At 52.7% G+C, this 16,685-nt stretch overlaps 5 protein-coding genes across 5 annotated transcripts; 3 read left to right on the top strand and 2 right to left on the bottom strand.

Annotated features, from left to right (window-relative positions):
- Window positions 1–1,653: 1,653 nt before the first annotated feature.
- On the top strand, window positions 1,654–3,096 carry AYO21_01210 (hypothetical protein; the record flags this gene model as incomplete). The annotated part of the gene is made up of 1 exon (XM_022651194.1): window positions 1,654–3,096. The coding sequence occupies one exon, from the start codon at window positions 1,654–1,656 to the stop codon at window positions 3,094–3,096; it is 1,443 nt and encodes a 480-aa protein (XP_022516672.1).
- Window positions 3,097–5,445: 2,349 nt separating this feature from the next.
- On the top strand, window positions 5,446–6,576 carry AYO21_01211 (hypothetical protein; the record flags this gene model as incomplete). The annotated part of the gene is made up of 1 exon (XM_022651195.1): window positions 5,446–6,576. The coding sequence occupies one exon, from the start codon at window positions 5,446–5,448 to the stop codon at window positions 6,574–6,576; it is 1,131 nt and encodes a 376-aa protein (XP_022516673.1).
- Window positions 6,577–6,818: 242 nt separating this feature from the next.
- On the bottom strand, window positions 6,819–9,965 carry AYO21_01212 (hypothetical protein; the record flags this gene model as incomplete). Its single annotated transcript, XM_022651196.1, has 2 exons — window positions 6,819–7,913; window positions 7,953–9,965. 2 exons carry the CDS (start codon window positions 9,963–9,965, stop codon window positions 6,819–6,821), a joined length of 3,108 nt encoding a protein of 1,035 aa, XP_022516674.1.
- Window positions 9,966–10,305: 340 nt separating this feature from the next.
- AYO21_01213 (hypothetical protein) lies at window positions 10,306–13,851 on the bottom strand (the record flags this gene model as incomplete). Its single annotated transcript, XM_022651197.1, has 1 exon — window positions 10,306–13,851. One exon carries the CDS (start codon window positions 13,849–13,851, stop codon window positions 10,306–10,308), a length of 3,546 nt encoding a protein of 1,181 aa, XP_022516675.1.
- A 450-nt stretch (window positions 13,852–14,301) lies between these two features.
- On the top strand, window positions 14,302–15,974 carry AYO21_01214 (hypothetical protein; the record flags this gene model as incomplete). The annotated part of the gene is made up of 3 exons (XM_022651198.1): window positions 14,302–14,391; window positions 14,447–14,935; window positions 14,985–15,974. The coding sequence occupies 3 exons, from the start codon at window positions 14,302–14,304 to the stop codon at window positions 15,972–15,974; spliced, it is 1,569 nt and encodes a 522-aa protein (XP_022516676.1).
- Window positions 15,975–16,685: the final 711 nt, after the last annotated feature.

The following is a 16,685-nucleotide window of genomic DNA, read 5'->3' on the forward strand; positions in this document are numbered from 1 at the left end:
GCGCTTTCTTTCGCGCTTTGGCCCAGTCAGATGTGGATTTGATCCCCGACACCAAAAGAATGTCAGATCTTGCTAGTTAATTAGTGAGTTAGTTAATGAGCCACTACTATTTAGTACAAGACTATGGGTAGTCAGAGGGACCCGCGGAAGGCAAATTCCCCAAAAGGGTCTTCCCAGACGGGGCGTGCGGGTATAACCAGGGCTGTGTCAACCGAGGACCGACTGACACAAAAGATACTGGGGGGCTTCGGAGACAATACCTACCTAGAACAGCAGGGGGCTCTGCCACGAATGGGAAATTGATACGTCCGGCGCGAGTAGGACATATTCAAGTGGGGAAGATTTCATCCTTACCTGCCTCTATACCAAGAGATACCACAAGTACAGAGTACTAGCAGACTAGGTAGATGACTACTCGTTACATGGTTCTTTCGTTCCCACTCGCTTCGTTCGCTAGGGTCTCTGGGTGCTATAGTGGTCGTAACTTTTCCATACATGGCTGACATGGATATGTTACAGAACAATGCAGTCAGCGGCTCCTGCTCCTAGCATTGAATCCCTTTCGCTTGCTCGGGCATGGAGCCTTATCAGGAGATTGAAAGTCGCACCCCTCAAGAGTACTGGGTAGATTGAACTGGTCGTGCCAAACTCGCAACAGCACAGCTCGCTCCCGACCCGGTCACCGGTCTTTGGTCTTTCCCGGTGTGAAGGGGGAAGAACTTCCCAAAGAGACATGGCTTCGAGTGCCTGCAAGAGCTCAACATCGGTTCCTCGTACCTTAGGCAATAAGGCCATGATGTAATTCCGCCTCGCCTGCTGGTGTCTGCCTGGTGGCTCGGACTTGACTGCTCCGCAAACCAGCAAACCCCCGGTACAAGACGCAATGACTAAGACTGTTGGTGCCGATGGCGGCTGACAAAGAATCCCGGGCTTGTATAGTCTGGCCACTTGGATCCAAAGGGCCGACAGGCTGGTGGCTGGACGCTTGCAAAAGGGGGGAGGGGGGATCCTCGTCTGCGTGGTGTGCATGGATACGAAGACCCTTGATGGTTCGACGGTGGAACTTGCCGCAACGACGACTATCGGCCAACGACGGGATTGATTGGTCGACCATGTAAGCCAGACGGGCGGCCGCTATGACACCAATCGAAAAGGAATGGTTCCTCGACAAGTCCCACGGTCTAGCTTGCCGTTTCTTCGTGGGTATTTCTGTCTGGAATCTGCTTCAAACTGGAGAAATCAGAACGCCAGTCTCGCTTTGACCACGGCCGACCCGCAACCAATCAGCGCATTTTTCTTCTTCTCAAAAACGGGAATAGTCTGATGGCGCTGCCGGCACGGAGTTGCCGATTGGATCGACCTCACTAGGCCCTGCTTGTTATCGCCGTTTCAACGCTGTGCGAGATCCTGCCCTCCTCAGGTCCAACTTCCTCATCACTAGCCCCCAGGGTTCGCCTGTACAAAGCATCATGGTCGATGGAGCTCAGGGATGAGTAATAGCGGAGAGCAGCCGTAGAAACATCCATCCTGGACCCCCTCCAAGGCTCTATATACCCCAGGACAACAATACATTATTGTCCAACAGGGAAGGGCCAAGTCACCCTGTCACTATAGACCTGCAAACACAACCAGTCCACCACCGGCCAGCCAGCCATGTCGAACCAAAAACCAGAGGGGAGGGTGTTCACCTTTGTAGACTATGATATTAACCGACGCGGAGTCACCGAGACAGCACGCGCGCACTTGATGAAGGATCGTGTGCGGTCCAAGAGAGAGGCTCGATCAGAATGGGTGTCTCGAAATCAGTTCTCGCCGTTGCGATGGATGCGGCCAAAAGAGGAAAATGCGCAGTCAAATCCAGATGGTTCCAATGCAACACCCTCCGGATTGGGCGAATCAGACGGGGCGACCAAACGCCGCATTTCCCATTATGCAGCCGTCATCGACTTCCAGAGGGATAGTGTCACGGTGTCACCATTTCTGAGGAAGCCTCGTTCAGAGTCACCACGGTCGAGAACTGCAGCTAAGGGCGAGCCACGGACAAAGGGGGAGAGCCAGGGCAACAAACCGTCTCAACGGACCACGATCGACAGGAAGCGACGGGCAGAGTCGCCGAGGGAGAGCGACCTGGCAGAAGACTCCAGATTAAGCAACTCTCCATTTCCCTTTACCGACACCGAATCGCCCAGCTCCAGCGCCAGCGCCTATGATGCGGAGCGTCATTCTCCGCAGCTGCCCTCTAAATCGCGAAGGCCGAGCACGGAGAGTCGATCAGAATTCGGGTTATCGTTTCTCGAAAGCCTGAAGATCGAAAACACCCCCCCGGGGCAGCAGGCGACCCTCCACGAGCGCCTTTCAGGCTCCGAAGAAGAACCCCAATGCACGGTGGTGCGGGAACTCCAACAGTCGGTCGAAGGGTCGCGTATTGTCTTGACGCCCACCGATCGTAATTTGATCCGGTACTTCGCGCTAAACGCAGCATCCATGTTGGGCTTGGACGTTTACCCGGATATCGTGCAAAAACACGACCCTGTGCTGCAGCTGTTTATCCCATTTGCTGTTTCGAGCCAATGGTGTTTTGAGACCATGATACTACTATTCAGCGCCAACCATTACCGCAAACACGGACCCCAGCCAGAGAGCGATCTGTTCGATGCCGAGAACCACTATCTCGCCGCTCGACAGAACTTCATCCTTGCACAAACCCGGCAGAGGATATCTGCCCTGGCCAATCACAAGGACTCGAGTGATGAAGACGTCGTGGCTTTTTTGTTCTTGGCCCTTTCAGAGTACTGTGCAGGCCACCGACAAATTGGCCTCATGCACTTCAAAGCGTGGAAAGAATATTGCGAAATGCGACGAGTACTTGGCATCAGGCCCTGTGGCCTGCCCTGCAAGACCATTGTATGGTGGTGTATCTCGGTCTTGACTGAGAGTGACGTATTGCTGGACTCTATAATCAATCCATCCACGAGGGCTCGGGTCAGGGAAGACCCAGGGAAGCTCTTTAGGTATTTTGAGAGTTTCAGTGCAGAGCAGTCTGGTGACACGAGCTTGTCGGTACCGGCAAAGCTGGACAGGCGGATTACCTGTTGATATGAACGGGGTAGGGTGCAAAAGTGATCCTTGCACCCTTTTTATAACACAGATCTTGTTAAAGATCCCATTTTCTACAGGAGATCGTTCGATCTCACTGGGGACAACAGATCCGTGATGCAGCGATGATGTACATTGAATCCGATTTTTTTACCCGATACAGGGGTAACAACCTCAGTCGTGCTTTACCTTCATAGGGAAACTTGATCATTTTGGCAGGTGAAGATCAGCCGATAGGACCTACCTCCATGTCGAGATATGGCGCCATTCGTGATGTTACCATTATTAGACCTTGTCGCATTGATATGTCCTAGCTTCCGCGAGTTCTCTCCGCACTGTCAAATCATCTCGAGTAGATTGATTGCCCAGGACTACCAAGAGGTGCATTTGTCAAAGTAATTTTTTCAGCAGGTGGTCGAGTTCATGATAGCCAAGCCTCTCTCGGTCTTTCTGATCTGTCAGAGTCCTTGCGAGAGATGTGACGCTAAAGTTCCACGGCAACTCCGAGGATTAGCGATGGTGTTCTCGTGATACCTCGACTGCCCGTCCCAGCCAGGCATTCGGAGCGCCGGTCCATCGCAGGGAGGTTTCGGTTTTGCTTAGGAACAGCGCATTCCAAGTGCCGGGCTGGGCCACGATCGAGACTAGCAGGTGGTGTTATTGGTGGTTGGCAACGTAATAGTCCTGTATCTCGGAATTAGCCCAGACCAGAGCCGATTGGCTTATGGAGAACTTGTCCCACAGTCTCCTGCTTGTGTCTTACATGGATGCCCCAGCTCGCAACTGCCGCGAGCAGAGAGAAACAGAGAAAGAGAGAGAGAGAGAGAGAAAAGAGAGGCGGAGGGCATCAAGGGATGCTCAGTCTGATTTTGTAACTCGGTGACACAAATGCCCGGAGGTGGAGGCACAGGCCTAAATGTCTTGGCGCCACGAAGGCTGCGGCCGTCCTGCCCGCAATGCTCCACTCGTATTTTACACGTGACTTTGACCCACTTCACAGTCAGGCTTCTTCTATTCTCCCTCTTTAACCACCTCCGCTACAAGTTGACTCCTTGACTCCTTTTCTTCTCACCGTTCGTTAACCTTGAAATCTTCAGTGGCAATTAATGCTCGTTCAATGCTCCCCAACCTTCACAGGACCAACATCTCGAAGCCACTGAAGACAAAGCAAGGTTTGTTTCCCCGCAGCAACACGAGGCTCTTCTGAATACCACCTCGCCTATGTACAATCCCCCGCTCCTTTGTCCCGAGTCTTGTAAGCTCGACTTGAGGTCGTCGACTAAACACTCGAAAATCCCGCTCCAAGGTATGGTGCCGCCTACAGCGGAATTGCATTTTCTCTTCCCAAGAGACGATCAACTTGAGGAGCACCACTGAGGTATCGTGTTGGAAAATCTACTGCCCTCATCTATGGGCAGTGATGCGGTCATCCGGCTACTAGGTCCTACAAGCACTTGCGCGTGGCCATGACAATACAACGACCAGCAAACCTGGAAGTTTGAATAGACTTTGGCCTGTGGCAGGCTCTCTTCCGGCCTTGTCAGCCTTGCAATACTCACCAGTCCTGGTACGAAGTACGAGGATCGTGCCCTGCAGCCGAACAACGAGTTGTCTGTTCGACGGCGTTTGCTTGTCGCGACACCATTGGCTCGCTAACCCTAGCCCTTGCCAACCGATGTCGTCAAAATCAACGAATCAAGCACCCTGTCTCCACGGAGTTCCAGAACTCCGTGGCCAATCGATTAGGGAAACTTAACCGTTCAATAGGAAATCTAGCCGTTCACCACAGCCCAAGTGATCACGGGCCTTTGATACTTGTCGGTGATGTTGCTGACCAATCCAATGAAATGCAACAGCTGATGGCAGCCAGCACGCACTGGCTTTCCAACCAACCAAGAGAGCCATGTCTATCGATAAAAACCCCATTCCCGAAAAACCCCCTGCCGATCTCTCTCTGGTACGAGTAGACGTGAGTACTCGTCAGATATTTGTTCCCTACACAGAGGTTTTGTATATATTCTTTTCCAGAACGTGTGGACGATACTACGACAATCTATCTCATCGCCCCGCCTCAAACTCAACAGGCAATTCGCAATTATCCACACCCGCAACAACCCCTCCCTCAGAGTCGGGGATCATTTTGCGTCCCAAGGAAAATTCCCCGCAAACGTCCATTTGTCAGACAACCGTCGCCCGTGAGAAAGAAGAGATACCTACCTACCGAGTAAATAACTTCTACGAGGATATTCCAAAGACTGTTTGCCTTTTTCACTACTGTTCTTCAAAGGAGAGAACACATACCCACGTCCCCTTCCCCCACCAAAAAAAAAAACCACCAATTAAGAAGATATGGGCTCTCTCCCCGTGTCGGCGCCGTCGCGGCTCTTCGAGCCCCTCAAGGTCGGCCACCTCACGCTGCAGCACCGACTGGTGATGGCGCCGCTGACGCGGTACCGGGCGGACGACTCGCACGCGATCCTGCCCATGGCGACGACGTACTACGCGCAGCGGTCGTGCGTGCCGGGGACGCTGCTCATCTCCGAGGCGACCATCATCTCGCAGCGGGCGGGCGGCTACGACAACGTCCCGGGGATCTACACGCCCGAGCAGATCGCGGCGTGGAAGCGCGTCACCGACGCCGTCCACGCAAAGGGCTCCCACATCTACCTGCAGCTGTGGGCGCTGGGCCGCACGGCGGACACCACGTCCGCGGCCGCGCAGGGGATTGAGCTCGTATCGTCGTCTCCCACCCCTCTCAGTAGCGAGGCTCCTGTGCCGCGCGAGCTGCGCGTCGACGAGATCCGCGGCTTCGTCGATGACTACGCGCAGGCGGCGCGCAACGCGGTCGAGGGCGCCGGGTTCGACGGGGTCGAGATCCACGCCGCCAACGGCTACCTGATCGACCAGTTCACGCAGGACGTGTGCAACAAGCGCACGGACGAGTACGGGGGCAGCGTGGAGAAGCGGTCGCGCTTCGGGCTGGAGGTGGCGCGCGCCGTCGTCGCCGCCGTGGGCGCCCACCGCACGGGCATCCGCCTCAGCCCCTTCAGCCCCTTCAACGGCATGAAGATGCGCGACCCGCTCCCGCAGTTCACCCACTTCATGGAGGGGCTCAAGCCCCTCAACCTCGCCTACATGCACCTGGTCGAGTCGCGCATCTCGGGCAACGCCGACGTCGAGGCAACCGAGAAGATCGACCCCCTGATCGACACCTGGGCCGACATCTCCCCCGTCCTGATCGCCGGCGGCTTCACCCCGGCCAGCGCCCGCCGCGCCGTCGACGAGGAGTACAAGGACCGCGACGTCGCCATCGTCTTCGGCCGCTACTTCATATCCACCCCCGACCTGGTCTTCCGAATCGCAAACAACATTGACTTGACAAAGTACAACCGAGGCACCTTCTACACCCCCAAGTCCGAAGTAGGCTACATTGACTACCCTTTCAGCAAAGAGTTTGAAGCTGCCAGTACAAAGCTCTAGAGAACTTCCATGTAACTAGACGATTAAAGAATAAAATATATATGACCAATTAGAATGTCCATTAAGAATATGCATTTTCCAACGCTAAACCTATGTTATCGTACGGAAGACAAGTTGGGTCCATCTTCGCACTCTGATTTCGCTTCTTCTCAAGCTCTCTTCCCACCAGGGAGCTAGGCGGAGGAATGAACGACCAATGTGCACAAGCACAATGATAACAACCGCGGTAAAGGACCGACTGCTCACACCAGCGCAGCTCGTTGGCGGGGAAACAACTGCCCGCCGGCGTCCATGTATACCCGCCTCTCGTACGTTAGGTCTGGATCATGCTGATCACACCCTTGCCGATACATTTTGATGTTGTTTGCTTCCATCTCCTCCACGACCACCTGTTCTATAATGTCCTGAGCCGTGGTAGGCTGACGATACTCATAACCCATGAAGGCGCCGAGTTTCCGAGCCTCTAAAGCCGGTGCTCCTGCAGCAGGGTCCCGCAAGATGATGTCTCTGGGCCTCTTCTTTTCCCTCTTCTTAGCTTTGGGCTTCACATTTTCCGTGATTATCGTGGCTAGAGTGCCTTCAATATGGAGACCTGTGTCCACAAGCGTGGCTCCAGTCGTGAGGCACCCATTCACCCGTGGTTGCATAAGAGGATTTTTCAGCGCATGCATCTGTTCCGCTTCAGCATGGGTGACCCCCAGTCCGGGACAGTCCTGGGGAGGGGGGATGTTCATGGCGCTGGATGGCACAATATTCTGCCCTTCTGCCTGATGATGGCTCAGTTGGGTAGTTTTGCGCTTGGTGTTTGTGTTTGTATTTTGAGCAGCGGCTTCCTGTCCGGGCGCGACACCAACCTCGTCCAGCGTTGTCGCAGAATCCATGTCGGATAGAGCATCCTCTTCATCAAAGTATTTGGTGTCTTCCCAATCTCTGACGCGAGGCTCATAAGGCGGACGTTGCCGGTAAAACGTGTCCCAATTAGTGTTGGCAAACCATGCATGACGCTTGATATCTTCAGCATCGCCAGGATAGACAAAATACCCCTGGTAGTTTTGATGAGCCTTGTCCGCGACGCAACGGACAAGACGGCCGCCGACAATCTTCCTGGTGAAGTCATTGTGCTCATACTGCCGACTGCAAAGGCGTTTCTCCTTTTCCACCAAGATTTGCATCATGAGATCCAACGCTTCCATGCTCGGAATTGGGACACCATCTGGTTGTGGAAACATCAAAGTCTTCTTGTGCTGCAGGATCTTGAGCTTGGTCTGTTGGCGGTCGTCGCAGGCAAACGGAGTGAAACCGAAAAGGCACTCGTACATGATGACCGCGATGCTCCACTAATCGCATCGTCCGTCGTACATTTCGCCGCGAATGACCTCGGGAGCCATATACTGCGAAGTGCCAACGACAGACCGGGCCAGGCGTCGACGTTGCGACCGGTTGCGCCAATCCAAAATTGGCTCTCCCAGCATGGGTTCTTCCTTGTAATTCGAGTCTTCCTTGCCATGCCTCCTGCTTGCGTGGTGTGAGTGGGCTTCCTTCTCTTGTTTGTCCTGATCGTCACCATCAATCACAATCCCCAGGTCATCCAACAACGAGTGGCGATTTTTTTGATAGAATCTTTGGTCGTGAGACCAGTCTCCATTGAAAGCCAGACCAAAGTCGGAGATCTTCAGATGGCCGTCGAATCCGATGAGAAAATTGTCGGGTTTCACATCTCGGTGAATCCACTGCATGCGATGAGCTTCTTCGACACAGAGAATCATTTCGGCAATGTAGAATTTCGTGAACTCTTCGCTGAGAGTGTTCTTGCGGATGAGCAACCCCAGAAAATCGCCTCCGATGCAGTACTCCATCACTAGATACAAGTGCTTTTGGTCCTGAAAAGCAGCAATCAGTGGAATGACCCATCTCGAACCCTCTGCCGCAACAAGGAAATCACGCTCAGCTCGGAGATGTCCTTCTTGTCCGTTGCGGATCATGTCTGACTTTCGAATGACTTTCATGGCATAAACTTCCTTCCTGGCCTTGGACGCATCTTTTCGCTTGCTGAAAAGACTGCCAGATAGCAACCTGCCCGGCGACTTCAAACTGGATCGAGATGGTGCATTGATCAGCACTTTGTCGGCGCCTTTGATTTCAGAATTCTGCAACCCATCGCCGCTGTTTTTGGCCTTGACCAGTCGAACAACCCCGAAGCTCCCCTTTCCGAGAACGTTGATCACTTCAAAGCCACCGATGCTGACCCCCTGGCTCGCTTTGGCTGAGCTCGTCGTATTTTTCAGCACTCGACGCTGTCGGAGATTCTCGCTCTCAGCCATCTCCCACGCTGTCCGAATTCGTTCCCGAATATGCGGAGGCAGCTGCAGTTCACGCATACGCTTCTCCAACTCCTTGCGCCTTGATACTCTCGGCGGTGTACCCTGGAACAACGAGTTGAAGTGGAGCTCGAAGAATATTTTGGTGATCGCAGCGGCTTCAACCGTCCTGATGGTGAGGAAGGGAGAATTGATACTTTCTGGTATCGGACTAAGCAAGCGACCTTCTACCATGAATTTCTGTTGGTCGACTTCGACCAAATCGATGCAACCGCGGCGGACGGTTGACGAAGGAGTCAATGGCTCCGAGGTTTGCGGAGTCGATGAAGTCCCATTGATGGAGGAAGATGTACCGCTAATCAATGTGGGAGGGGTAGAAGAGCACGGTGTCGAGGACGCAATGGCTGACTCCCTTAAGAGTGTCTGAACGCTAGGTCTTGAACGTAAGCCTGATCTCTTGACAATGGTCGAGTTCCCGTTGCCGAACGCTTGTTGAAACTTCTGGCTTATGCGGCGCTGGAGTCCAGGGGCAGATTGACTCCGAGAGAGCTCACTGCCATTCTTGCTGGTGGTAAGAGAACCGTATGAATCGTCCTCTTCGTTTTCAGGGACGTCATATAGCCTAGGGGTACTCGGTGCGCTCTTGACAGTCGGTGATGCTGAGATATCCCCATCATCGGCCGAGTTGTCAGCAATAGCAGTCAGTCGAATCTTCAAAGGTTGGTGGATTGTCGTCGTGTTTGATTCATTGGCAAGTAAGTATACGGAGTGATTTCCGTGGGCCAGAGGAAACGTGGTCTCGTTGTGGTATTGCATGCTGCCACCGCTACTTCTATCCCCCATGCCCAAGACCGTCTTGATGCTGGAGACCCCCCTCTTGAGCTGGCTCTTGACGCTGAGCTTTGACCGGCCAGTACTGGTGGACTCCATCGATCGCGAGCCTGTGCCGTCGAAGAGATGATTGAGTTTTGGGATCTTGGAAAGAGGAGGGTTGGCCCAGCGAGCTGAGAGGGAGAGCGGAGGAGGAGATGATGGGCGTCGTTTTCGACCCAACGCAGTCATGAGTGTCATAGCGTGGATGGTGAATACTGGCTGCGAGACTCGTTACGAGAGCCGCTGTCAGTTTCTGTATAAGGTACGAGTATAAGAGCAATGGAGATGTAAGTAAAGTCAAGCGAAAGCCAATGTCGATGTCAATGGGGATGTTTCTGGTGTCGGGATGAGCAAAGAGAGCGAACAAAAAAGGAAGATGCGGATGGGCAGGACGAGTTTGACTGCGAAAGTCGCAAAGGAACGCACCTACTGTGTAATTGTCTCTCTCACATTCTCTCACTCTCTGCTTTCTTCTGCTGCTTCTTCATCTACAGCGCATGTCAATGTGATGGTACCACTTCACCGGTGAGAATTTGCTTTAGTATTCAAACACCACCGCAGGCAGGCCTCTGTCCACAACAGCTTTCTGCACGTCTCTTTTCAGAACAGCCAGCGCTTTCTCCCACGACCCGCGCGTCTCGTCCCTACCAAAGTTCTCATACTCTATCACTAACCCAAACCAATTGACCACAGCGACAGCCTTCGCCATGTCCCGCTCAACAGAGACGACCTTGCTCAGATATTCACAGAGCGCCGTCACATCCTCCATGTCGGGTTCTTCGCCATCCATGGAGAGCTCTCGAACCCAAGCCGAGATGGCGTCCCGCAACTCCGGCAGGGAACTCAGCCTTTGGGAAGTGAACGTTGGCTTATCTGGTCTGTTGGCCAATTGGATCTTCTGTTGCCCTCGTGCCGTAGCTTCTGCTTGAGTAGTAGTACTCTTAGTCTTTTTCCTGTGCACGTCGAAGTTCAGGCCAGATCTGGCTTTCATTCGATTTCTCTTCTGTTCTGCCAGGATTTCCAGGCGAATGTCTTCGGGCAGCTCGTTCAGAAAAGACTCGGATATTTCTTCAGCCATGTGGAAATGTGGCTGTGGTTGGTGCACATTCATCTTGGGCATAGACATGAAATTGGACTGTGTGAGAGTCGACGAAGACTCGCCGCCACGCTTCGAAGTAGCCTTGCCGAACATTGAAGTCGTCTTCGGCTTTTTGGTTGGCGTAACAACTAGCTTCTTCCCTTGACCCGATGTCCTGGGTTTGTGAGGGGATTGAGGTAGCACACTTTGCTGCGCTGGTAACTTTTCTCTTTTATCTTGATGTCTGTACTGGGCTAGCACTTCATCCCTGACGTCTGGTGGGAGTGCTGCAAGAGCTTCGGGATCAAGTTGACTCTGACTCGGTAATGCAGCTTCATTGTCACTAACGAATGGTGAGACTGAGCGCGACAGCGGCTCATTCGAAGGTGACATTGCACGAGTCGAAGTGCTCATAATGTCCAAGATGCTCTTTTGCTTCGGCGCAAATTTGTTCCTGATATCTGCTGGTAGTTCTGCGAGTACGGTAGGATCAATTTGGGAGGGGAGCATGAATTGTGTGCCGCTGATATTCAGTGGCTTCTGAGCAGAGCTCTCTTCGCCTATCATGAAAATGGTATCAGTAGCACCAGGAATGACTTGGCCCGTTTTCGGCTTCTCGGGAGTTGACACTTCTTCGATAGGATCAGTCGCCTCTTTAGACGTCGGCGTCTGCTTGGGTAGAGGACTCTGCCTGTTCTGGTCTGTCAGTCTGGGGGGTGTCGAAGTCTGTGTGCCAGGCTTCTTGAACTGCAGCCTACGCTGGCTACCATCCATAAAGCCGCCTGTGCTGGTAGTGGACGGCTTCAGCGGCTCCAGTTTCTGCATTTGAACACCCAAGCCTCGTAGCTCTCCAGGTGGGAAGCCATAACCACGCAGAATGGAGATTGCTTCCCTTCCCAGGATATTTGCGTCGTTCGTGGCAACTCCAAGAACAACGCTCTTGTTGAAAGTGTCACACTTGCCATGACCCAGGTTCTTGGGAGGATCCAGACCAGCATCCGCAGCTTTGCGCATGATCTTCATGGTCAACTGACGGCCTTTGACCAGTTGCTCCAGAAGCCGCCGCGACAGTTCCTCACAGAGGCTCTGAACAAACTCTTCTGCTTGTTGTTGATTGACGAAGCGGATTCCCCAGTTGATCTCGGCCGACACTGACTTCCGGACAACCTGGTCACCGACTTCCTGTTTGTCGATGCCTCGGGAGTAGTCCCATATCTTCTCGCCAGTTTTGGGACCCAAGGTGGTGATGAGTTTCTCTTTGGTGCAGGCTCTAATATCCTTGACGAATTTGATCCCGATTTCTTCCAGTTTGTTCCCAATACTCCATGCAACGCCGGGCAGATCCGTAACTGTCAGATCGCCTAGAAAATCCAGGACCTCTTCTGGCTTAATCAGGTGTTGTCCTGCCGGTTTGGCCTTGCGTAGGGCGACTTTGGCAAGCAGGATATTACCGCCTATACCAACTGAGACGTCGCAGCCTGTCTTTTCTTTCACAGACGCACGTAACTCCTGTGCGAGACGCTGCGCAGCTTCTTGCTCACGGTATATTGAACTCTCCGAAAGACCCCTTCCATCCGACCCGCCGATCTTGAGACATTGCTCACTGACGTCCAGCAAAGCCTCATCTATACTGATACTCTGAACCACACCATCAACCTCCAGGATAGCATCGTAAAAGTGACGGCTGGCCTCTTCGTAGGCCTTGAAGTCATATGGTAGAATTTTGAGATCAGGGCACAGCCCCAAGGCAGACTTCATCCACATACCGTTCTTGATGCCGTATTTCCTAGCGGGATAGTTGCAACTCGCAATCTCGGACCCTGGTCCGCTACCATGTGCAATCACCACAGGTTTGTCAAGCAAGTGAGGATGTTTACGCAAGGATACAGCAGCGAAGAAGCTGTCGAAATCAACATGTAGGATGTATCTCCTTGCACCTGGTGCTCTTCTGAGTCTGCTTTTCTGGGAGGAAAGCTTCTCTTGGGTGCGGGCCTGCAGCTGTGCTTTTAGTTCTGCCTTCCAGGTGGATAGGTGATGCAACCTGGATTCGCGGTAGTACTGGTTGATGAAGTCAGGGTTCGCAGTACTCGATTTGGCCATATGAGGATTGGAGAGGAGAACAGCATTGTGCTCTTCGGCCGTCAACTGGCGCTTTTCAGGCTTTGGAAGGTCACCTAGTAGAGTGTTTGCTGGTTGAACCAGCTCAGGAGACTTTTGTTGGAGATTAGCAATGTCGTTTGTCGAAACCTCAGCGCCCCCGTCGAGATGGAATGCTGGAGCAATTCCAGGTGGTATGGCAACATCGCCATTCGTCTCCTGTTCATGTCCGCGGATGGGAATTGCGGAATCGACTTCTTTGTCAGAACTGGGGCCATTTGTCTGCTGAACTTGGGTTTTATAATCATTGATTCCAGTTGGATGCTGTTCTCCTGTGGAAAATTGAAAAGGGCTCGAACTTCTCTCGGTTTGATCCTTGTATCTGCTCTGTTGAGTATTGACCTGGCTGGTGATCTGACCACTCTCGAAACTCAACACCTTCTGGGTGACCCCTTCATCCACCAACCGATAGCCATCCCACGGTAACAGTTTCCCTGCCTGCACACTATCGACCACCCAGGCTGGCTTGACGATACGGTATCGCGCGAACTCGACCGTCTTCTTGGGAGTCAGATGGCTTGCAATAACGTGAGTGACGGCAGTCTTGCCATCGAGGTATTGAAGGAAACCGCCGCCATGAGAAACGATGAGGGTGTGTAGGTCGCGCAGCGAAGGCTGGGTGTAGCCATTAACATGGACGACAACGCCGCGGAAGATGGGTGGCTTGTCAGAGGAATTGGCGCGTATTTCGACATCTAGATTCTGTAGCTTGATCTTTTTCCTTCGCATATAGTCGGCGAAACCGCCAAACTTGGAGGCTTCATATTCCTCGCCTTGCTCGTCGCTGAAGGTGTGGCCTTCGATGCGCTTTCGCACCAGCGTCGAGTTCTTTTCTAGTCGGGAGCCCATGGTGGGCTAGGAGGTGTCATGATCGCCAAACGATCTGTCTAAGTATCGCGACCATCCCGTGAATGTATGACCATAACATGAGTGTGGACGGAGACACAGAGAGAGTTGAGTGGCGCGTGGAGCGAAGCAACGCGACAGGCGCAGGCAGACCTAACGCCGCTTTCACACCCCCCACTAGTGCCCAGTTCTTTGCCCAGTTCTTATCGATAAGCAAAATTTAAAAGGCTTGGCTGGGACTCGTTTCTGAGGCAGCGAAACTCCAAAGGCTCTCCAATTATTGTAAAGCTCTTTTTTTACTTTTTTTGTCTCTCTTCTTTTGCGCCTCACTTGAGTCTCACAAGATCGAACTCGGTCTTAAGTACTCTCTTTTTGGGACTATCCTATCCTGAAATCAATCTGACCTCATCGGTTCTTTGTTTTTGCCAGTCCTGCAGAAAGTGCACTGCCAACATGTCGGGCATTCAACCTGTGGCGCTCTACGCCATGAAAGTCCCTCCGGGGGACATCATGGTCCCTGCCGTCCCCGAGTTTGCTGCCATGGTATGTTTGATCACTGTCCAAATAGCAGGATATGTGTACTAATTGGCTTGCGCAGTTTCGTTTGACCATGGCCGCCATTGATCCCAGTGCTGAACCTGAACTGGACGATCCCGATGACAAGCGCCCGCCCCGAGCCACTCTCAAACTTATTCGCGTTCCGGACAGCATGCTTGACGATGATGACGATGATGAAGACGATGAGGATTACCTTGCTGGTCTCGACGATGATGAGGACGAAGACAGCGAAGAAGACGACGAGGATGACGAAGAAGTGAATGGCGGGCCGAGCGAGAAAAAGTCCAAAGCTGATGGGGCAGGCGAGGATGAAGATGAGGACGAAGATATGGAAGGATCAGATGACGACGAAGTCACCGCGGAGGATTTGGCAGCCATCGCGAAGCTAACCAAGCTCATGAAGAGCGCTAAAGCGAAAGGGAAAGCCAAAGCTTTGGACGGAGAGGACGATGCGGACGATGAAGAAGATGAAGATGACGAGGCCCTTGAGATGGACGAGGTTGTTGTCTGCACTCTCGATCCCGAAAAGGTAAGTCTCCGCCATTGAGGTGTGAGACATGGTCTAACGTCGATGACAGAACTGCCAACAAACTCTTGACTTTGTCGTCGGTGAAGGCGAGAAGATCTTTTTCAAGGTCTCTGGTGCATACACGGTCAATCTCACTGGCAACTACGTGATTCCTCAAGATGACGGCTCGGCGTCCCTCTACGATGAAGACGATGAGGATGACGAGGAAGACTATGACTTGTCCCCAGACGAGGACGAGCTAGATGCCCTCGAGGACGTCGACGAGGATTCTGACGCTCTCGATGATCTCGAAGACCCTCGCATCACCGAAGTTGATGAAGAGGAAGACAATGCGGCCATCAAGGGCAGCAAGCAGGCTGCGAAAGGCAAGAACAAACGACCTGCCGAAGATGACGAGGACGATGAGGAAGAGGACAACCTTGATGACATCGTTGCCAAGTCACTGAAGAAGGAGGAAGCCAAGGCAGCAGGATCCGAGAAACTCAGCAAAGCGGAGAAGAAGCGTCTCAAGAAACTCAAGAAGAACGATGGTGAAGCTGTCGCAGTCGGTGCCTCTGCCGAAAGCAAGAAGGAAGCCGCGCAGGCCAATGGCAGCTCTGAGAAGAAAGTCCAGTTCGCCAAGAATCTGGAGCAAGGACCGACTCCATCTGCGACGCCTGCCAAGTCTGACAGTAAGGACAAGTCAGGCACCGGCTCTGGCACATTGGGGGTGAAGGAGGTTCAAGGTGTCACCATCGATGACCGCAAGCTTGGTAGTGGCCCTGCCGCGAAGAAAGGGGCACGTCTGGAGATGCGCTACATTGGCAAGCTCGACAACGGCAAGGTCTTTGACAGCAACAAGTCTGGCAAGCCGTTCAGCTTCAAGCTGGGCGCCGGCGAAGTGATCAAGGGCTGGGACATTGGTCTCCAGGGAATTCAGGTCGGCGGAGAACGAAGATTGATCATCCCGGCGAACTTGGCATATGGAAACAAGGCCTTGCCGGGCATCCCCAAAAACAGCAAGCTGACATTTGACATCAAGTGCCTGGCTGTGAAATGAGGGCTGGCGTTGATGAAGCTTGAGCATGCGAAGCATTGCATGGATGGATAGCGAGCAGGCGACCACAACACTTTACAAGCGTTGTGTGAGCCGAGTATCTCAAAAAAAGTCGTGTTTTGGTGAGTGAGGTTTACGGAATCACAATCATACCAGGCGTTTCTTGGAGGAGGGATTCCGCAGGATCTGGACCGAAAGGACCCGAGCGAGAGAGGATCCAGGTTTCAAGCAAAAGATGACGAGCTCGTCGTGGCAACACGCGCGTGTGGCTCGGAAGTTATCTCTGGCTCTGTAGTTGTACATCAAGCTACAACGTAATAACACATGTGATAGAAAAAGGCGTTGCTCAGTCAGTCAGTCAGTCGGTCGGTCGGTCGGTCGGTCAGTTTCAATATCGATCAAATACAAAAAGTTTTGTCATAGAGTGTGATACTTCCACCACCGATACAAGAAAAGGTCAAGTAGATTAAGAAAGGGGAGTGTGGATGGATAGTACTTTAAGGAACATGTATGTATTTCTTGTCCCTCGTTTTACTTCGACTTCATTTCACTTCGTCTCATCTCATCTCATTTTCATCCCAGTTAATATCGTTCATTCCTCGTATATAATATAAAACCCAACTGGCTCGTTCTCGCTGCAATCTACGTAAAACCCAGGAGATATGAATGGTGAAATATGTGATATGATGTGAAAGTATCAAATCATGGCCGTCC

This window comes from Fonsecaea monophora (genome assembly GCF_001642475.1).
Source record: "Fonsecaea monophora strain CBS 269.37 chromosome Unknown Scaff4, whole genome shotgun sequence".
Taxonomy (NCBI): Eukaryota; Fungi; Ascomycota; class Eurotiomycetes; order Chaetothyriales; family Herpotrichiellaceae; genus Fonsecaea; species Fonsecaea monophora.